Raw genomic sequence first — 22,898 nt, forward strand, 5'->3', positions numbered from 1 at the left:
CACCCCTTCATATACACAGGTTGACGCCCGGCGGCTTACAGAGTCCCGACCGGCTCATACACAACGTGTCCGGCTCGGTGACTAACTAAGCTTGCCTTACAATATAAGTCATACATATGGTGGTTCATCCTCTTGGGCCTTAAGTCGCCTCTGAGTCTTGGGCCAGCAATGGGCTGTATGAGCCGCCATCTTCATTGATAAGTCGCCAGTGGTATTACCCGGCCCCTCCTGGGCGGTTCATATCCAATAGTTATATCCCCAACACACATCATTGCAGTGCTCCGCACAATTCCCCAACGAGCTTGAAACACACCCAAATGCCTTCTCCACATCCTTCCTAGCCACTTCCTACATTGTTGCAAAGTGGCTCTGTTTCTTTCCACACGGCTCGGATATGGTCTTGACAAATGCCGCCCATTGAGGATAGATACCATCGCAAGATAATATTCCATGTTGTAGTCTTGGCCGTTGACGGTGTAGTCGCACGACGGTGATTCACCATTGCCAAGCATATTGAACACCGGAGATCGGAAGCATGTTGATGTCGTTGTGAGAACCCGGCATTCCAAAGAAAGCATGCCAAATCCATAAGTCATGTGATGCCACTGCTTCTAGTATGATGGTGTCCTCTTTTGTGTGACCTTGATACATTCCCAGCAACCTTTGGGACAGTTCTTCCATTGCCAACACATGCAATCAATTGAGACGAGCATTCCTGGAAACCCCCTTGCCTGTCCAATAACCAACAACTTCTCCATGTCCCGCACATTTGGTTCTCTGAAATACTCAGGTCCAAACACCTCCACCACGGCACGGGCAAACTTGACAATAGTCTTCAAGCACGTGTTCTCCCCCGTGCTGATCATCTCACCAACTGCATCTGCAGCAGCTCCAAGTGCAAGCATTCCCAGAGCAGTCGTGCACTTCTGGTTGGGAGAGAAAGAGAGTTGTCTGTAGCAATCCCTTGTGAGCTTGAAGTAGTCGTCGTGTGCCACTCCCTCCACAATGCGCAAGAACAATCGTTTCCGCATGCGAAAACGGTGATGAAACCATGGTTCATCCGGGAAAGCAGGCGTGGGAGCAATAGTCTCTGTACAGTAGCTTTGCTCCAGACACCCTATCCCGGTTGATCACTCTTCTTCCTTTGATTGAGCCCTTGAAGTTGTGAGTATGCTCCACTTGGCGGTTCATCTCCGCTTGCATTCTCATGAGCATAATCATGTCCACTTCTTCGTCCGAATCTGAGTAATCGAAGAACTCATCTTGAATGATTTGGTCAAGCTCTGTCCGTTCATACTCCTCATCCGACGAAGCATCGGAATCCATCGTTTTCCCTAACCAAATTACAAAAAAATCCGGTCAGACAATGTGTCGAACACATCGAGCGCAAGGCGGAGCCAGAGAGTTGTCGGACGTACCACGGTGCCGTCCAGGCCGAAGACGAAGTCCCCCATGGCGAGGACGAGGGAGAGGACTGCTCTGCCGGAGCTACCTGTGCAGAGGTCACGAACGGCTGCGGAGTGCACGCGGCGGCGGAGCGGCAAGCCGGACGACGTGGACGAGGAAGAAGAGAGGAGAGAGCAAATGGATCCGGCAGCTCGGGGGGTGGATTTGGTGCAATTTGGGGTGGGGTCGGGCTGTCGGGTCCGACGTGGCGGGCGTGCCCGGGCGCCCCCATATCCGCCCAATATTTGGGCTGGATATAGGGGGTGCCGGTCAGCCCGGGCGTTTGAGGGGCCCGTCTCGGTCAAAAAATCGTGACCGGACAGTGACCGGGCGGCCCGCCCGGGCGTATAAGGCGGGTTTGAGAGGTCCGACTTGCCGGACTTGGCAAATCCGGCCCCTCAAATGCCCGCAGACGCGCCCGGGCGTGGCCACGGGCACTGACCGGGCACCCCTCAAATTAGCCACTTTGCATCCACCTCTCTCATATTTCAGCCCCTAGATCCATACAAAGCATGCAAAAAAAATCCTACATACTACATCTAGGTACTACCCTAGCTACTCTTCGTTGTCGGAGATGTGTACGACGAGGGCGCTGGGCGCCGGCTGGACGTGCGGGTAGGAGGGCTCCGGCTCATCCTCCTCCTGCTCGACCTCATCCATGTAGGCGAACATCACCGCCTCCTGTGCGGCCTCTTGCGCCTCCATCTGATGCCAGCAACAACACCTTGCCTCCGCAGCCGACTCCGACCGGAGGGAATCGAGGATGGCCTGCTGCTCCGCCTGCAGATCCTTGTCGCCAGCGTCTCCCACGTTCTCCTCCTCCGCCTCATCCCGCTCCTCCTCAAAGTCCTCCTCCTCCTCCTCCACCACCTCCTCCTCCTCCTCCAACTTCTCCTCCGGGTCCACTACATCCGGAGGTAGCCCTGCGGCGATCCGGGCTTCACGCCTAGCCCGGATCTGCTCAAGGAGCTCGAGCCGGCGCTCCGGCGTCAGAAATGGCTCGCTCTTCACCCGGCAACGTGGGGGTATGGCCACTAGGCGGACGGATGGAGTGGAAAGTGGCGGCAGCGACGAATAGAAGGTGGAAAATGTGGAAGGATGGTAGGGCATCGGTGCCGCCAGTCGACTTAAATAGTCGGACAGTGACCGGGCGGCTCGCCCGAGCGTATGAGACGGGTTTGAGAGGTCCGGCTGTAGATGCTCCAGGGACCAAAGGTGCTCTCCATTAGCAGATCAAGCAATTTCCAAGAAACCGACCGGACCTCACGTCGTAGTAACGAGCTAGCTAGCTAGGCAAGACGTGCCCAAGCAAAAATAAAATAAAATGTAAAGATGTATATGTGGAAATACAGTAAGAATTTGTAGAGGTCCATGAGAAAACACCTACATGTAGTTGTGAGATTCAAGAAAAGATAGCACCCAAAAAAAATGTGGCGATGAGAAAAGGAAAATTAAAGAAACATTTCTTTTCTCGGCAAAGAACCATAGTGCTGCTGAATCTGAATACTCGGTGTACATGTCCAACAGTGCCTTTTTCAGATAGACAGAGATATGTATCATGTATGGTTTTGGAATTTGTGAGAGGCCAAAAAATAAGGTGCTGTTTGGTTCTCTAGTCCTAGGATTTTTTTCTAATCTATAGGATTTTTTGAAAAAGACTCTTAAGGAGGTGCTTCTAAAGACTTTTAGCAAAAGATCCTAAAAAAGTTTCACCCTGTTTGGTTTGCTAGGAATTTTTTCTAATCTCAATACAAAAAAGTCTGAAGAACTAAACACCCCCTAAGTTATACGAAGAACCATTTGGTCTAGACAGGACGGGGCCCCCAAGATATCTCCTGAGGCCGCCTGCCGACTGCCGAGCATGGAAGAGAAATAAACGGACGGTTCGGCGAGCACATGCATGCGTACTGTTTGTTTACAGTCAGGTGAGGCGAGGAGTTTCCTCCGTAGTGTGCATGCATGCGTCGGTAAGCCAGCTCAACACATGCATGCATCATCCATGCTTTGTCTGTTTACAAATCAAGTGACGTGCATGTGCCACAGTTGGACTTCCCCAGCAGTACTTGCAAGTACTGCCAACTTTAACTTTAACTTGAGAGACAGAGAGAGAGAGAGAGTAGAAGTTACAATTAGAACCGGTTTCACCAAACTTGGTTGTATGGTACCGGTTTTCCGCTCCGGTTTTAGTGAAGTGATGATGCATACGGTCCTAATAGCATGCTACATGTGATTTTTTTAGGAAGTTAAAAAGGAGTTCGAACAAAAGGCGCCATGCTTAGTCTTGTTTGCCAAGCCCTAGCAAGCTTCACAAATGGTCTCAAGGAAACACAATAATTAGACCAAAACTTCTAAGAATGTATGGAAGGAATCGGACTCTTCACCGAGAGGGGGTTAAATACATAAGAATAGAAGTCATGACGCACATTATATGTGGTATTGTTTGGCCAAGCTCGGTTGGAATTCTACTTGGCTCTATTTTTAGTGAGGCGAGAGTACACATAGTATATGTTGGGGATATTACCACTGGGCGTAAACCGGCCAGGAGAGGCCGGGTTAACCCCATAAGTAGTTCATCTGTATCTGAAGTCCATGAAGACGGACGGTGACGCTTTATGAAGGCCCAGGTCCCAAAGCCGGTTTAAGGCCTGTAGACATAAACCGGCGTTGATATGTAAACTTGTGTTGTAAGATAGAAGTAGCAGAGACCGAGCCGGACACGATTATGAGCCGGCCTCGGGATTCTGTAAACCGACGGGCGTCAACCCATGTATATAAGGGGACGACCCGGCGGCGGTTCAAGGACAACAGACAACAACTCGAGACTCAGGCAAAGCGTATTCGCTCCCTGGTCATCGAAACCTCATCAATTCCATCACAACTAGACGTAGGCTTTTACCTTCATCGTAAGGGGCCGAACTAGTATAAAACTCTCTTGCGTCCCTTGTCCGCTTTAACCCCTTTAAGTTAACCCGTAGCGATGGCTCCACGACTAAGTCCTTTCTCTAGGACATCTGCCGTGACAAAACCACGACAGTTGGCGCCCACCGTGGGGCTATCGCATGATGGTTTCAAGTTCTTGGAGGGCAACTTCGAAGGACTCAAGGGTTACGCTGTGGGCCGGATGACCAAGAGTCGTCGCGGCAAGCTCTACATCGATGATGCAGGCTGGGGCCCCGAGGCCGGCTCAATCGAGTACGGGTACCGGGTCCCCTTTGGTGGCATACACGTTTTCATTGGCAAGATCGGTGAACCGGGCCCTGAGCCAGACATCTAAACCGACCTCGTCGAAACGGCTCAGCTTGCGAGATCTGCCCGGGTCAAGCCTGTCATGAAGCGTGCCTTCATGGGAGTTATCCATGGAGGGGAATATGAGGATAGGTCGAAATCTGGTGGTGAGACCGTCGTTTATTCCGGCGACGAGTCATCGACTGGAGAAACCGAGTCGTTATATCAGTTACAAGATGGCCGGATTGGGGGCTGTTCCGATGGCGATAGTATTCCGGACCCCTTTGATCTGCCAAACCGGGTTGCGATCTTCATGGCCGGCATGCAACCGGCGCTCCACTCTTCAACTGCAGCGGCGATGATTTCCGGATCGGCAGCGGTGGCAGCGGCCGGGGCAGGAGGCCCTGTGCGACCGCCAGCTCAGGTTCTATCTGATTTGTTTGACGCGTTGGCAACGCTGATGGTGGAGGTTAACCCGGCGGATCAGGATGCACACAATGCGGAAATTGCGAAAGTGAAAGATCAGATCACCCAGGCCAAAGCCGACTTAGCAGCTGAGGATACCAGGATAGCCGCGGAGCGGGCCGCTTTGGATGCACAAGCTTATCGAATTATGCTGGATCAGAGTGCGTCGAAAGAAGTCCTGAAGAGGAGGCACCGATCTCGCCTACCGCCGGTTTATGACGCTAGAAATCTCTTTAACACCCGAGGAGCAGGGACCAGTAATCCGCCGGTGGTAAACCGGGCGGAGGCACCTGGAGCAGGGGCGCCGGTTCAGTCACATTTGGCGGATCTGCCTCGTCAGAACAACATTGTAACGCTGCATGTCCCACGCCGCCGGGTCATTACTCTAACCCGATGGACAACATTGTCGCTGCCGCTTCACGGCTGGCGGCCATCCCGATCGAAGGCGATTCTCCAGCGGCGGTCGAGAGGCGTCGGGTTAAGGAGCTTCTTCAGACAGCTTTGGTTCAACAGGAGGCTTATTCATATAGTCGTGATCGGATTCATTCCACTCCCCGTCCAAGCCGGAGTTACAGCAGGCGTATGGATGAACCGGCAGTGTCAAGCAATGCGCGGAACCGTGATCTGCCCCGTGGCAATAACCCGGCGGGTGGTGCTGGTGATGCTCAGGAGGTGGTGGACCGGGCTCGGGGACGCAGAGAGGCCGAGTTAGCGGCGCAGCATGAAGCCCGTCAGCTTACTCCGGTTCGTCCAACCACATAGGTGGAACAAGGAGTTACCTCTAGTTCTTTGGGAGTGCCATGTCTTGTCCCAGCGTTGCGCAATCTGCGCCTGCCCAAGGATTTTAAGGGCCCGCGCAAGGTGCTGAATTACACCGCCGATTTATCCCCTGAAACATGGGTCGAAAGCTATGAGATGGCCATGGAGATGCTGGATGTGCATGATGCGGCATGTGCGAAATACTTCACCATGATGCTAGAAGGGACAACCCGCACTTGGTTAAAGCTTACCCGAGTTGAGAGCCCGGTTTATTCAGAATTTCAAGGATACATGCAAGCAGCCCATGTCAATTGTGGACTTAGCTGCCTGTGTCCAGGAGGAAGGAGAGTCAACAACCCATTGGGTGCGCCGGGTTTCGGAGATTTTGCATTCGTCGGACCGCATCAACGCTGACACCGCAGTTTTAACATTGGAAGGCAATTGCCGGTTTGTACCCCTGAAGTTGAAGTTGGGAGGGCTCAAACGTCATTGTAATGATATGGGAACCCTCATGGCTGCACTGGTGAAGTATGCCGACTCTGATAGTACCAAGGATCCCGAGTCTGACGATGATAAGACAGGGACGGGAAAGAAGAGCGGCAATGCCAAGGGGCAGCACCACAACCCGGCGGGTCATGGAAACGGCGGCAAGCGTAAGGCGGACCATGGTTTAGACTTTATGTCTAACACTAATACACATGATAAGGGCCAGCGGCGTAAGGGTAAACCGCCCCAGCGCGGTGGAAGGCCAAGTCCTAATCCGGACCGTTTGTCTTATCTGTTGAACCAACCCTGTCCAAAGCATGGGACGAAGGAGGACCCGTCCACGCACCTCTGTAAAGATTGTTACATCATGCAAGAGTTCAAAAATTCTGATTCTTTCCGGTATGATCATGGACCAGGAGGCGGTTCGGGCCCCGGCGCTCATGGGCCGTGTTATGGCGGAGGAAATTCTGGTTCAGGCTTCCACGGTAATCAGGGTGGACATAACAATCAAAGTAATCAGGGTAACCAAGGTGGCTATAATCATCAGGGCAATCATCAGCAGCAGCAGTTGGGTTACCAGAGCAACCCGAAGCAGTTGAATAGCGGACAATATCATGTCTTCACCACTAGCTTGGACAAGCGCGATCAGAAGCTTCGTAAAAGGGCAGTGAATGCCGTTGAACCGGCGATGCCCCGTTATTTGCGTTGGTCCGAGCAGCCGATTGTGTGGAGTAGAAAAGATCATCCACCCCGGGTTGACAATCCGGGTCATCTGGCTCTGGTGGTGGCACCTCAGGTGGGAGGTTATAAGTTCACTAAGGTACTCATGGATGGAGGGAGTAGTATCAATATCCTTTATTATGAAACTTTCCGTCGCATGGGGTTAACAAATAAAAATCTTAAACCGTCCAATACGGTGTTCCATGGTGTGGTGCCTAGTAAGTCGGCGTATCCTGTTGGTAAGATAGCTCTGGAGGTGGCTTTTGGAGATCAGCATGACTCGAGATCAGAAACCTTGACCTTTGAAGTGGTGAAAAATCAGCAGCCCGTATCATGCCCTATTTGGACGGCCATCTTATGCTAAGTTTATGGCACGACCTTGTTATGTCTATCTACAGCTCAAGATGCCGGGTCACAAGGGAACTATAACCGTGCATGGGAGCCGCAAGATTGCTCTGGAGTGTGAAGAAGGTGATGCGGCTTATGCTGAGTCGGTTTGTGCAACAGAAGAGTTGAAGTTTTACAAGGACAATGTTGATCCGGCAGATATGACTTCGTTGAAGAAACCAACTACAGAGCATGATCCGGCCCTGAAGTTTAAATCGGCTGATGAGACTAAGCTTGCTGACTTCGTGCCTGGCGATTCGTCCAAGCAGTTTAGCATCAGCGCTAACTTGGATCAGAAATAGGAAAGCGCGCTCATCGAGTTCATCCGTGAGAATTGGGACATCTTTGCTTGGAAGCCTTCTGACATGCCAGGTGTACCGAGAGAACTCGCTGAGCACACTCTCAATATTGATCCCAAGTATAAACTGGTCAATCAGTTTCTCCGCCGGTTTAATGAAGAAAGGCGCAAAGCTATTAGAGAAGAAGTAGCCAGGCTCTTGGCGGCTGGATTTATCGTTGAAGTATTCCATCCTGAGTGGTTGGCTAATCCGGTGCTGGTCCTCAAGAAGAATGGCACTTGGCGTATGTGTGTGGATTACACAGACCTCAACAAAGCTTGTCCAGCAAATCCTTTTGCCCTTCCCCGTATTTATCAAATTATTGATGCTACGGCGGGGTGCGAGCGTTTAAGCTTTTTGGATGCATATTCTGGTTATCATCAGATCAAAATGGCAGTTAAGGACCAGGAGAAGACAGCCTTCATAACTCCCTTGGGAGCCTTCTGCTATGTGTCCATGCCCTTTGGGCTCAAGAGTGCCCAGGCGACTTATCAACGGTGTGTGCAGAATTGTCTGCATAAACAGATCGGCCGCAATGGTCACGCCTATGTGGATGATATTGTGGTAAAATCAAGGAAGAAGGAGACATTGATTGATGACTTGAAGGAAACCTTTGATAACCTGCGGGTTTATAAAATGATGCTTAATCCGGCCAAGTGTGTCTTTGGTGTACCTGCAGGCTAGCTCTTGGGCTTTTTGGTGTCTAACAGGGGCATTGAAGCTAATCCGGAAAAGATCAAAGCCATCACCTCCTTGGCTAAACCGAAGTGTATCAATGATGTTCAACGCCTAGCAGGCCGGATTGCCGCGTTGAGCCGGTTTGTCAGTCACCTTGGCGAGAAGGCCATCCCTTTATATCAGATGCTGAAGAAAATGGATAACTTCGTCTGGAGTGACGCCGCTAATGAAGCATTTGAGGACTTAAAGCGGCAGCTGGCTAATTCGCCGATTCTCGCTGCTCCAGTGGACAAAGAACCATTGTTTCTATATGTGGCAGCTAATGCTCGGGCTGTTAGTGTGGCTATCGTGGTGGAGCGCAAGGAGGCAGGAAAGGAATATCCGGTTCAGCGGCCGGTTTACTATATCAGTGAGGTACTTGTTGAGTCCAAGCAGAGATACCCGCATTGGCAAAAATTGGTGTATGGGGTTTTCATGGCAAGCCAGAAGCTTAAGCAGTATTTCCAAGGTCATCCCATCACGGTGGTCAGCTCCGCTCCTTTGGGGGATATAATCCAAAACATGGAAGCAACTGGTCGGATTGCTAAGTGGGCTATCGAGCTCGGGCCTCACGGGTTGAAATACATACCCCGAACGGCGATCAAATCTCAGGAACTTGTGGATTTCATCAATGATTGGACAAAATTACAAGCGCCAGAGGAGAAGCCGGATCACACTTATTGGACTATTCATTTTGATGGGTCCAGGCAATTGGAGGGCTCGGGGGCCAGAGTCGTATTAACTTCCCCACGAGGTGATAAGTTTTGTTATGTTCTCCGTTTAATGTTCCCTTGCACTAACAATGCAGCTGAATATGAGGCTTTACTCCATGGTCTTCGGATGGCTAAGGAGATGAACCTAAGCCAAGTTAAGTGCTTCGGTGACTCGGATCTAGTGGCTCAACAAGTGTTCGACACTTCTAATTCCAAGGACCCACTAATGGCAGCATATCGTTGTGAGGTGGATATTGTTGCAGGTCACTTTAAAGGTTATCAGGTGGATCATGTGGACCGGCGGAAGAATGAAGCGGTGGACGCTTTAAGCCGCATGGGTACCCAACGTAAACCGGTTCCACCTAATGTCTTCCTGGATGTTTTGCATAATCCGTCCGTCAAGCTCCCTGGTGAAGAGGATTTGGTTGTTCCTGATCCGGAGGCTCAGTTGGTGGCGGCTCTTCATGTTATCCCAGATTGGACGGTTCCATATCTGGCGTATATAAACGGGGGCGAGTTACCAGAGGATGAAACTTTGGCCAGGCAGATAACCCGGCGGTCCAAGTCCATGACTATTATCAATGGAGAGTTACATCATTGCAGTGTGATAGGGGCGTTTCAACGCTGTGTTTCTCCTGAGGAAGGCCGTGAAATTTTGCGTGAGATCCACGAAGGAGATTGTGGTCACCACGTCGGTTCAAAATCTTTGGTGGCCAAGGCGTTTCATCACGGTTTCTATTGGTTGACAGCTCATGCTGATGCCGAGGACTTGGTCAAAAGATGTGATGGCTGTCAGAAATTTTCAAGGCGCGCTCATGTACCAGCTCAAGAATTGAGGATGATTCCAATCACCTGGCCGTTTGCAACTTGGGGCTGGATATGGTTGGGCCTTTCAAGAGGTCCAAGGACAAGAAGACCCACCTTTTGGTGGCGGTTGATAAGTTTACGAAGTGGGTGGAGGCAGAGCCAGTTAGTAAGTGTGACGCAGCCACTGCGTTTCAATTCCTCAAAAAGGTGATCTTCCGGTTTGGCTTTCCACACAGCATTATAACAGACAATGGTACCAATCTGCCAAAGGGTGCCATGAAGGAGTTCTGTCAACGTGAGCACATCCGGCTTGACGTGTCATCAGTGGCTCAGCCCCAGTCCAATGGTTAAGCGGAGAGGGCCAATCAAGAGACCTTGAGAGGTATCAAACCCCGGCTTATGGTTCCTTTGCAACGGACGCCGAGTTGTTGGGTTGAGGAGTTACCTTCTGTGTTGTGGAGCATCAATACCACAGCCAACAGGTCGACAGGGTACACACCATTCTTCATGGTTTATGGAGCGGAAGCAGTTCTTCCTAGTGACATCCGTCATGACTCGCCTCGTGTAGCGGCATATGTTGAAGCTGACAACGAGAAGGCACGGCAGGAAGCTCTTGACCTGTTAGATGAGGAACGTGACATGGCGGCAGCCCGTTCGGCGATTTATCAGCAAGATCTGCGTCGCTATCATAGCCGCCGGGTTAGAACCAGAACCTTTCAAGAAGGTGATTTGGTGCTTCGGCTCATCCAGGATCAGACGGATATGCACAAGCTATCCCCCCCTTGGGAAGGACCCTTTGTGGTCAGCAAGAATCTACACAACGGGTCGTACTACCTAATCGATGTTCGAGAGCGCAAAGACTCACGTAAATCGGAGGAGACCAACCGCCCGTGGAATATTACTCATCTTCGGCCTTACTATACTTGAGCTATAGGCTCTGCTTATGTACATATTATGACATTGTATATATTATGATCAATATAATAAACCGGAACCTCAGCTAAAGCGGGGTATCTGTTGTTTTTATTACATCATGTGTGGTTACATGGAGCTTACAAAGCGGCGTCCGGTTTACCCCTTGATTTAGCTTCTCAAAGCTTCATATTAGATCACTTGGGGGTTTGGTCGTATCCGAACCATAGCTACACCTCTTGATCGGCGCAATGCCACAGCATCACTTGGGGGCTTGGTCGTATCCGAACCATAGCTACACCTCTTGATCGGCGCAATGCCACAACATCACTTGGGGGCTTGGTCGTATCCGAACCATAACTACACCTCTTGATCGGCGCAATGCCACAGCATCACTTGGGGGCTTGGTCGTACCCGAACCATAGCTACACCTCTTGATCGGCGTAATGCCACAACATCACTTGGGGGCTTGGTCGTATCCGAGCCACAGTCACACCTCTTGATCGGCTCAAAGCCACATCAATCCGGGGCGAAAGAGAGTGTTGTAAAACAACAGCTCAAACATAGGCACTCACTGAGCACAGCTCACAATGTTGTTTGGAGATTTTTTGCCGTCGAATTTAGGGCCTGGCAGCCCGTGAAAAGCCTCGACTACAACGGTTTTATTTGCCTTTTGCTAAGTTTCTCTTTCTTTTGATAAGATTGGTGATGTTTTCAAACCGGTGTTTATCAACCCGGTTAGGCTGTCAACTACAAGTTGTCAGTACATGATCAAGTTATAATCCGGAGACTATCAGGCCGGTCTGGTTTTGACTCAAAGTCACCAGTATGGAATATACCGGTGTTTATCACAACCCGGAGCGGTTTTATTGTAAACCGGCATCATATAACAGGAGTTGCTTTTACTCCGGATTAGGGTTATTATCCTCATTACAAAGTTGGTCAGCCAACACTATGCCTAAAGGTCACAGGTGTCATATATTTAAATATTTGGTTATCTTTTACAACCTTGGTTATAAACCTTGGTCATGTATATATTTGGGTATCATGACCCACCCGGTGGTAAACTGCCAGGGCGTTTTAAGCTTCTTATCTGCAGGAACAATTTGAATAAATAGCTATGGATTATAAACATTGTATTTTAAGCATGGCAGATTAACACGCATCAGTCACAGATAAATATGCACGAAGGCATAACAGACCAAGTATTTTAACTAGCCTATTACAAGGCGTTTTAGTGCCCAAAGGGATAATTGTTTCTCAATAAGCATTGCAGCAAGTGGAAGACTAAACCGGCCCCCAGATTATGATTTCTTATCAGCTTGACCTGACGGCTGTGGATCATCTTGCACCGGTTCATCTTCTTCGTCTCTACCCAGCGGCTGGAAATCAACAGTTGTCCAGTCGATCCCAGTTAAAGCTTGGAACACAGCTTCGTCGCTTATAAGGCTTGACGGTTCAATATCAGGGGCATAAGTGTGCTTACGGATTGGAGGGATCAGATTTTGCGCTTCTGGAATTGGCGCCGCAACCCGTCTGTTCTTATCATCATAACTTGCCTGATAGTATGAGAGATCAACTTCTTCAGCCAATTGACAATCCAGTGGACGTACTTCCCGGTTTATGGCGCGGAGATCTTCCTGGCCAAATTCTGATCCGTCTTCTTTTAAGCTTGGGAAGCCTTTAGCCACGTCCACCGGATCAAGATCAGGCACCCACGCCTTTGCCCGGGTTAGAGCGGTCAGAGCTCCGGCCCTTGCCGCAGCTTTCTTTAGATCTTCAACCCAGGCAGGCAGCATGGATAGCCTTGGTCAATGTTGGAGGAGGTTTATTGTGTGAAGCGGTGCAGATAATCCGCTGTGCGCCGGTATACAACTGCTCTATCAGAGTATAGGCCGCTTTCAATTTCTTCTGTACGTCAGAGCCCAGATGGCTAATGCGAGTTCCTGCACCATTGTACACATCAGTAAGCCGACAACACATGGGAAAGATATGTTGAAAGTATTACGGAAAAGATGTTTACCAAACACAACAGCAGTCATGGCATGAATCTGCCGCTTTACGCCGGTCAGTTCATCAACCACCGGTTTAAGAGCGGCTTCTGCGTTTTCAGCCCTTTTTATCAAAGCGGATTTTTCAGTCTCCCAATCCGCCCGCTCCTTGGTGAAGCTCTCCTTTAGTTTTTCCATAGTGGCTAAGGCGCTCCTCAGCTCATCTTTTGCCTTGGAAGTTTCGGCCTGTTGGGACTTGAGGTTCTCTTGCAGATCAGCGGTTTGGCTTTCCTTCTTGCTCAGTTCAGCCTACAAAGAGACAGATATATAATGAGTTGACAGTACATATTTGAAGTACCAAGCACATAACAAGTTATGCCCTTAGTACTTGGGGGCTAATGCATATTTGCTCTTTATCAGAAATTTTTACAAGTCCCAAGCACAATACATGTATTAAGCTTGGCACTTGGGGGCTAATGTGTATTTGCTCATAAAATGCTGCTATGGGAATTCTTCTACAAAGTCCCGGTTCATCTTTATAAAGTTAAACCAGCCCTTGGGGGCTACATCAGTGAAGTTAAGGTGCATTGTTGCAAACATGAAATTGTTACTAAGTCCCGGTTTAGATTGATATCATAAACCGTTACTTGGGGGCTACTAGGAGTTGATAAACTGCAATTGGACAAAAGAGAAAAATATTAGTTACCTCATATCGCTCCTTCATCAAGTTTACCAAACTAGCTTCATAGTCACGGCTGGTATACAGACGGTTCAAGAAGCCAGAGTGAATGTCTTGAGCATTGAGATGGGCGTAGCTTGATAAATCGGCATTCCATTTGCCTTTGCCGATAGCAAAGAGCTCATCCTTGGCAGTATGTTTTGACAAAGCGACGGGATTGCCAGGAGTGGTGTGGCCAGTGCCAGTAATCATAATGTCATCATCTTGGTCATCTAGGGATGGCAGTTTTGCCCATGGGTATGGGTACCCGCGGGTACCCTACCCTAAAATAGTGGGCATGGGTAAGACTTGGCAAGATTTGATACCCATGGGTATGGGTATCCATACCCACAAAATATATGGGTAGGGCATGGGTAAGAAATTGTGCCCATGGGTAACCCAATGGATACCCAGAAAAAAATAACTTCTATGGCCAAACCCTCAATCCCTTATTCCATAAACGAGCCATAGTCATAGGACCGCAACTTATAGATCACCACTCCTTCTCCAACCTATGCGACTCATCGAAATAATGAAATCTTGACTAATCAGCAACGGACTCTTGCCCAACACTCGGAGCAATATAACCTAGTTCCCATGGCCGCCTCTCTTTGTGTCGGCCTTCTACCAACCACTTATTGTACTCCCTTTCCACCTCTAATAGGCCCATCGCAGGAGGCAACGTCGATGCTAAACTGATCGCCAATCATCACTTGAATTTTAGACTCATTTCTATAATTTCTCAACATGTAAATGCTATATACTGTACCCATCGGATACCCATTGGGTATGGGATACCCGATGGGTATGGGATACCCGATGGGTATGGGTATGGGTGTCAATTTGTGCCTATGGGTCTTGAAATGGGTGGGTATAGGAAGTTTTTTTGGGTATGGGTTTGGGCAGAAAAGGGTTGTACCCGCCCATACCCTACCCATTGCCATCCCTATGGTCATCAGCAGCCTTCACTGGAGTTGGCGGTTTGTCAGTATCTTTAACTGGACTGACCGGTTTATGATCAGTTCGGACAGGGCTGGTTGGCCAGTCTGCATGGCTTGTAGCGTCAACTTGCACTTGTTCGGCAAGGAAGTCATGGTCTTGAGGCGGCGGATCATTAAGCATGGCGTCAGCGTCGGTTTCTTCCGGATCTGGAGTTGTTTCCGGTTCAGCAGCTACATTATCATCAGCCGGTTTGCTTAACCGAGCCTTCTTGCTGGGTCTTGGCTTGGCGCTGAGAAAAGATAGACATAAGGATCAGTACAGTATGTAAAGATAACACATCAAGAATAAAGACACGTGCATACCTCACCCAGGAACTTTTTTGGGGGGTGGAAGCTGTGTGGCCGATGACTCGCCAGAGGATGAGTGAGAAACACCCTGATAATTTGAATCAGACGGATTAAGAGGCTGGCGGAAACAACCTTCTTTTGGGCATGAAGTATCAATGGGATAAGAGACCTCTGATTGGCATTTCCAAACCGGACTGTTCGGTAAACCGGCGGAGGTAACTACCTGGCCGCTGTGCCGGGTTGTACGGCGAGCCTCGTGCTGCTGCGTCTTCAAAAGAAAGTTTGGGTCCAAGTAACCAAGAGGGTGAGAAAATTTTACTTTCCGGTTTGCTTGACGGATTTTTGATGTTGGCAGAGGATCTGAATCGGAGGAAAGAATGGTTACCTCTACGTCCTCAGCATGACTGCCTTTAGCATCGTCCTGATAATAATCATTGTCAATGAGATGTACGAAAAATGAACCAAGAGAGTCAAGTTCTACCTCTGGTCCGGATTACCCACAGGGTCATCAGCTGGTGGATCGGAGGATGCAGTGGTCCTTCTCTTGGCAGGTTTTTTAACAACCTTGGTCTTTGGACGAACTGACTTGACCGGTTTATCTTGCGGCTTCGCCGGTTTGTCTTGTGATGGTTTCTTGTTCCAGAACGGATCATCACCCTGTCAGAAATAATCACACTTTCAGAAAATATTTGGGCAGAAGCAACTTCAGATAAAAAGATTATATGATTCTTACAGCTGGTGGTTTGTTGAAGGTGCAGAAAGGGAGTAGTCCGGTTTGGGCACAAACAGCCTCCGGTTCGTTCAGTATCTTTTTTACAGCCTCAGTGACCTCTGCATCTGTAAGCTGAATGTCAATGTGCCGCTGAGCATCTTTCAAACTCCCTGTATACTCACACATCAAACCGGAGCGCCGGCTTAAGGGCAGAATACTCCAGCTTATCCAACAACGAGCAAGATCAACTCCTGTCAAACCGTTTGCCATGAAGGCTCTAAGCTTTGATAATTGAGGAGCATAGTTGGCCCTTTCTCTTGCAGTCAACCTCTGAGGAAAAGGATGTGTGTTGCTCAGGCGTTCAGGGCGGTAAACCGGCAGGGGGTTTTCATCAGGTGGAGATGTATCCATGCAATAAAACCAAGTCTGGTTCCACTCTTTGGGGTGACTGTGGAGTTTGGGATGAGGGAAGGTGACTTCTTTCCTTTTCTGAACCTCCATTCCGCCCAGTTCCGTATTGGGTCCATCCGAGAACTCTGTGCGACGGTTTAGGTGAAAGAAATCCCTAAACAGTTCGACTGTAGGTTCCTCTTGCAGATAAACCTCACAAAAGACTTGGAAGTGGCAGATGTTGGTCACAGAATTGGGACCGATGTCTTGAGGGCGCAACTGAAAATTGGCCAGTACATCCCGGAAATTTTTTGAACCAGGAGGACTAAAACCTCGTCCGAGATGATCAGCAAACACGACTACCTCTCCGTCCTTGGGTGTAGGAGGACTTTCCGGGCCAGGGACCCTCTAGTGGATGACATCTTTCTTGGCTAAAGCGCCCGTTTTAACAAGATTGTTTAATTGTTCTTTGGTTACTCGAGAAGGAGCCCAATTACATTCATAGACTTGCTTGGCCATGGCAATGGAAATCTGAAACATGATTATTGTCGGTTTAAGATTGACCGTGGACAATTATACAGCGGTATAAGGATACAAGCATATTGATAAACCGGAATTGGTTATTCGTAAACCGGAGTCTGACAATGGAAACAGTACAATGATGAATGCATTGGCGGTTCAACAGGGGACTAATGGTATCTACTGGGTCATCATTTTGTATGTAAAGTTAAACCGCCCAATCTGGTACTCCTTGTGTATAAGTGAAGGAAGAAACAAGTTTCACATCTGGCCATGGTAATTTTAGATCTACCGCGCATTGGAAAAATAAAATATATTCTGACCTAATTTCTAGCGTACTAAAAGTTCACCAAGATGAGATGAGTTGGATATCAAACAGGTGCTAAAACTACTACCGCGCGAGATCTATGTGGTTTTTGGATCTAATCCATGGATATAAATAAGGATAAAGAAGGGCGGCGACGAACACTGATGAACGACAGAAACCCTAAGTGCAGATCTATGGTAAGAGAAAGGGGAGACTTACTGAGGCTGTTGAGGAGCGGCGGCGTGCGGAGGAGCTCTGGTACGTTCAGGTCGATGCAGCGGCCAAGGTTAGTGCAGCAGTCGAAGGTTGACGGCGGCGGCCGAGGTCGAAGGTTCGGGCGTCCCGAGGATGACGATGACGCGAAGAGGCACGAGGGGGAGAATGGAAAGACCCCCTGGCCCAATTTATAAGGGCAGAAAGATAAATGTGAGGCGCGAAAATCGAGGAGCCGAATTTTTGGATATGAGGCGGAGCTGTCGCCTTGATTGTCGGAGGCTCATTAATGAAGATGGATTATACACAATTTTAAAAGAAACAGGTGACGTCACGGCGGTTTATCATGGTCCTAGAAGATGATGTCATGGCGGTTTACAAGATTATGTGAAGATGTTGAAGAAGAAGTTTTCTTAAGTATTGAGGATTGACATGAACCAGTTCAAATCAATCTGGGGCCTAATGTTGGGGATATTACCACTGGGCGTAAACCGGCTAGGAGAGGCCGGGTAAACTCCATAAGTAGTTCATCTGTATCTGAAGTCCATGAAGACGGACGGTGACATTTTATGAAGGCCCAGGGCCCAAAGCTGGTTTAAGGCATGTAGACATAAACCGGCGTTGATATGTAAACTTGTGTTGTAAGATAGAAGTAGCAGAGACCGAGCCGGACACGATTATGAGCCGGCCTCGGGATTCTGTAAACCGACGGGCGTCAACCCATGTATATAAGGGGACGACCCGGCGGCGGTTCAGGGACAACAGACAACAACTCGAGACTCGGGCAAAGCGTATTCGCTCCCTGGTCATCGAAACCCCATCAATTCCATCACAACTAGACGTAGGTTTTTACCTTCATCGTAAGGGGCCGAACTAGTATAAAACTCTCTTGCGTCCTTTGTCCGCTTTAACCCCTTTAAGTTAACCCATAGCGATGACTCCACGACTAAGTCCTTTCTCTAGGACATCTGCCGTGACAAACCACGACAGTATATGTATAAGAGGAAGTTTAAAGAGAGTTCGGAGAAAATGCGCCATGCACATTCCACCATATTTTCTCACATAGATGTCTGAAAGAAACAAACTAATTGAGCCGATTATATATAGTTGGGTATTAATTATTGTGGTTTGCTACCTAGGTTTTCCTTTTCTATTTAAAGGAAAAGGTCAGGCCCTTGCATCAATCAATGCACACAATCATAACTTGCCTTGGTAGGTATATGCTAGTCAGAGGGAATTATTGTGTACATAGAGTGCTTAACTAGCCGAGTTAGTTAGTTTGGTTGATGCGGCTGCCTAATATTGGAGGAGATTGGCTAGCCATTGGAGTAACTAGCTAGCTAATTGGGAACTCCTACTACTCATAGATGTGTGCACATATACAGATGGCTAGATGTTTGTTCTAGATCTTGTTGATACACTTACAGATAAACTTGCGCTCTTCCCCTGAAGCGATGAGTTGATCGTGCCATATCGATCACCTTTCTTGTGTTTGTGTTAGTCACATGATTGTTTAGTTGTCTTCATCGCAACATGATAGTACTTTTCATGATCACAATCAATTAACCACCACATGCTAGCTGTGTACCTTTGCTGTCACAGCATAGCAACTTCTCAAACTACTTCAAGATAATGATCGATTTGCAAGCAAAGCTTGCTTGAAAAGCCAATACTACTTCCGTTTTGCCAAAACATAAATAAAAACAGGTTTGCTAAAAGTCAGTCAACCGAGATTTAACCAAGTCTCAGTCGACCTTGCAACATTTTGTCCCATTGTTTGAAACATTTCTTCTTACCAGTTGCAGCATTAGTCTTGCTGGTTGTAACAGGTCGTCCCTCGTCGGTTGTCACACGTCATCTCACCAGTCGCACCATCCTCCGTTAACGGTTGTAGCATTTGTTGCTTGCAGTACCGTCGCAACATTTTTCATCATCGTTTGCAGTATCCAGCAGTGCCGATCGTAGCACCATAGTTATGCTGACGTCACTCAGTCAAAAAATGCTAATCCGGGAAACGTCGTCAATTTCTAAGGTAAATAAGTTAGATCCGTGCAAGAAAAAAGAAGATAAGTAGATCAGACAGACTTTTATTCTAAATCATACATATAATTAAGGTAGGCAGATAGATTTGGGGTCTTGCTCAGAACAGAAGGGTTTGTGTGTGCCATATCGTTTTCATGTGTTACTTTCGTTAGTCACATGCTAACCACGCAATGCTTGATTAGGACTGGGAGGGGTTGTTCAGCAGGAGCTATACCGCCTGCCTTAGCTCATTTTGGAGCATGGCCCACCACCACCAACACACACTACACCATTGCCTTTGCAGATCTCAGCATATATTCATGATAGTACTTCTCAGGATGATTAACTAGCCAGTACTAGTCGTGCACGCACCATCGCTGTCATAGCAGAACAACTTTGCAAATTAACCACATTGAAACGATCGACAAACGCCAATCAATCTTGCATGGAAATCCAATGTTTGTCTCCAAAACAAAACAAAAACCAATGTCGTAATTTGTGGACTTTCATCGCAGTCATAGCCATAAGATCAAGCTTTAGAACCAACTTCTCATTCATTTCGCGCTTGGCAAACAGAACTTCATCTTATATGCATGCATGCGGATCAAGTTAAGCGTGTCATCGGCGATGATTTAGAAATGGTTATTTCACGGTCGCTGCCGATCAAAAACTGCGAAGCCAAAAAGATATGTTAGGTGATTATTAATGCCAAAGGTAGAGGCTTCTTATAAAGAGCGGTATCTATCGATCTCCAAGCATATAAATCTGGCTCTCAAGTATTGAGGAGTTGGGTGTTGGGTGACTAAAAGTCTAGTCAGATCATGAGGGGTATCTGATCTGTGTAGCATCTAGCTATGCTAGATGTTGTAATAGGCAGGGAGCAGTGACACGGCGGCGAAGCAATGTCTTTGCCGTTAGGGGTTAGCTGGTGAAAATGGCCGTCGTAAAACTTAGCACGCAACTTCCAAGAAATAACTCGATGGACTAGAACCGGACCTCACGTCAAAGTAACGACAGGCACGTACACACTGAGGCGCTAAAGAAGCTACCTACTTCTATATGTGGTGTAGTAGCACTGGGCAAGTGATGTCTTTAACATGTAGGAGTATATAGTAGCATTAGTTGTTTCTTAGATAGATGGATCGATTGATATAGTAAATTCAGAGGGCTTGTGTGATTTGTTATCCAGTAAACTAGTTAAGCACCAGTACACACACACACACACACACACACACAGATATATATATATATATCAGGAAATCCCAGCAGCATATATAGATGGGTGAGCTGAAACAATCAACTGCATAGGTATACTCCGAATAATTAATCAATTAACCGCCAGGTGCATGCATGCAACAACTAATTAAGCACCAGTACTACCTACTAGGGGTACTTGCTGTTGACAAGCTAGACGTATCGATTGTCCATGCACATTTGCTTCTGGAATCTAGTGCTGGCTAAATTAGCTCGTCAGAGCTTGAGCGACAGGTCGACCTCCGGCACCGCTTCCCCGGCGGCCTCTGCCGTGCTGCCGGTGCCAGCCCAGCCCATCCCCATGCCCATCAGTGGCGCTATCTTCGCGGAGTCCGGAGCAGCGGCCGAAGCAGAGTACCCCCAGAGCTCCCCGCCGCCGGCGTGGAGCCAGCTGTGGGCGGCCGTGGAAGAGGAAGCAGTCGCCGTGGCGACGGCTGAGGAGGGGACGTCGCGGCTGCGCTTGGCGAGGGTGCGCTCCAGCTTGTGCGCGTTCTGGTGGCCGCCGAGCACCTGCAAGCTTAAGAACTTGCGGTGGCAGTAGTTGCAGGCGAAGGCCTCCCTGCCGACGTTGTCGAGCGCCGCGGGAGCAGCGGGGGACGCCGGGCGCGGCCCCCCGCGCTGGTGGGTGACCGTGTTGAGACGCAGGTCCAGGCTCACGCCGTGGAGCAGCTGCTGGTGGCGCGCCTCTGCCTTTCTCTCCATTGTCGATGGCCGGAGCTAGCAAGTCGGCGTGTATGTGGACTGTGTGTTGAAACATATTGCCCGCCTTCCTTCATCAGTTCGGACTTTTGGATGAGTTGGCTGATGCATGAAATCAATAGGGTATCCGAGCCAAGAGGTCTTGAGTTTAAGACCCTGCCAACGCAGTATTAAATAAAACGATTCTGCGGCCTACATCGATCCCACGTCTAAGGACTAAAGTAGCCTAGACGTGAGAGGGGTGTTGAAACATATTGCCCGTCTCCTTCCATCAGTTCGAATTTTTGAATGAATTAGCTGATGCATGAATTTAATACTGTGAAGCAGGAAGAAGAAGACCAAGAAGGAGGAAACAGTGGCGCGGGGCGGTGATGTGAGCGAGCGATCGTGATCGCCGGTGGTATATAAAGAGGAGGAGTGAGGCCGGCAGACCAGGGTTCCGACTGGCCGGGCCGGGCCGGCTCTGTGCAGTGCAGTGTAGGCATGCATCAACCAGTTCCCAGTGCAGTGCGGTGCACAACTTCTTCTCTCTCTCTTTCTTTTTTGGAAAAATATATAATTGCACCAGAAGCAAACCAATACTTACTATACACAACTGGATCTGAAAGAAGATCCAAATGCCATGAAAAAGAAAAGCGGCAGACAATAAAGGAGCGTCGCGTGCGTACCGACGTACCCTACGTGGTGCATCTGCCAATGTTGAACATATCTTGTCGGCTGATCATGCGTTTGGCCGATATATACATGTTCACCATGCATCATGTGCTAGTGCAAACTGCAAAGTGTGTAGCTACGTACGTACATGTTGCGTCTGAGTCATGAATGATGCTCTGCGACAGATGAAAGGTGCACACTTTGGGCTGAACATCAACTCAAGATGACATGTACTAGCTAGCTCGAGAAACTGCGGCTGGCCAAAACCGATGCATGGCATGGGGGAGTTGGGATATCTGGGCGGGGCACCTGGCCCTCACGTAATCATCGACCATTTCATCAGGGTCCTAGTCCCGCGAGCTACTGCATGCAGTAGCTACGTCGTGTCATTTTCACATATCTCGGGTGTACATTCACGGTTGATGTCACGACGTTTAGTTGTCGTCATCCATCCGCATCCTGCCAGCTTAATTCGTCATCATTGTATCCTCAATCATATGCATCGTGCATGTCCGCAAATCAAGTGAGGTGTACCATACCACACTTGCACTGCTCCGCTTGGACGTATGTGATAATAACTAACGTCATCCTCTCTTTGCTAAGGGCATGGCCAATGCTCCACCGTGGAGTAATGCCCCGCTATCCACGTAGGTTCGGATGGTCCAGCATGCTGCTTGCAGGCCAAAGCGGCATCCTAAAGAACCGGATTCCTCGGCTGAGAAAGGTATGAAAGCAAGGGAAAAAGCAAGCGAGTGAGATGTGCTGCTCACGATCTTCCCATTCTGGGAAACAGAGCAGTGAAAACGCTGACGAGAGAGATGGAAAAAGTGCTCAGCAATGATGGCAGCTTGGGGTCACGGCCTCGCCGGTTCGTGCACATGTGGAGCATGGGGCAGCACCTAGGTGTTGCCTCCATTGTACATGCTCTAAGAGTGCTGCTAGACGGACGACACTGCTCGGACGATGCTATGGATCCAACCATGCATGCGTAGGAGTAATTGTCACACGGCCGTAGGATCACGCGTCGTCTCAAAATCAGGCAGAGAGTGTCGGCCACAGAGTACTTCCGCTTTGCTAAAGGAAGCGTGGGTGGTGCACTTTGTATTTTTTCAGGAAAGAAGAAAGTAAAGAGAGTTCCAGCAGAAGGCGCCTCGC

The 22,898-nt window shown here is 48.9% G+C and overlaps 2 protein-coding genes across 2 annotated transcripts; both read right to left on the bottom strand.

Annotated features, from left to right (window-relative positions):
- Positions 1–611: 611 nt before the first annotated feature.
- LOC141023010 (uncharacterized) lies at positions 612–1,454 on the bottom strand. Its single transcript, XM_073499315.1, has 2 exons — positions 1,419–1,454; positions 612–998 (listed from the first exon to the last, which is right to left on the bottom strand). The coding sequence occupies exons 1-2, from the start codon at positions 1,452–1,454 to the stop codon at positions 612–614; spliced, it is 423 nt and encodes a 140-aa protein (XP_073355416.1).
- A 19,152-nt stretch (positions 1,455–20,606) lies between these two features.
- On the bottom strand, positions 20,607–21,092 carry LOC109743591 (uncharacterized). The gene has a single exon (XM_020302686.4). It carries the CDS (start codon positions 21,090–21,092, stop codon positions 20,607–20,609), a length of 486 nt encoding a protein of 161 aa, XP_020158275.1.
- Between the last annotated feature and the right edge of the window lie 1,806 nt (positions 21,093–22,898).

The sequence above is a fragment of the Aegilops tauschii genome, chromosome 5 (genome assembly GCF_002575655.3).
Source record: "Aegilops tauschii subsp. strangulata cultivar AL8/78 chromosome 5, Aet v6.0, whole genome shotgun sequence".
In the NCBI taxonomy this organism is placed as follows: domain Eukaryota; kingdom Viridiplantae; phylum Streptophyta; class Magnoliopsida; order Poales; family Poaceae; genus Aegilops; species Aegilops tauschii.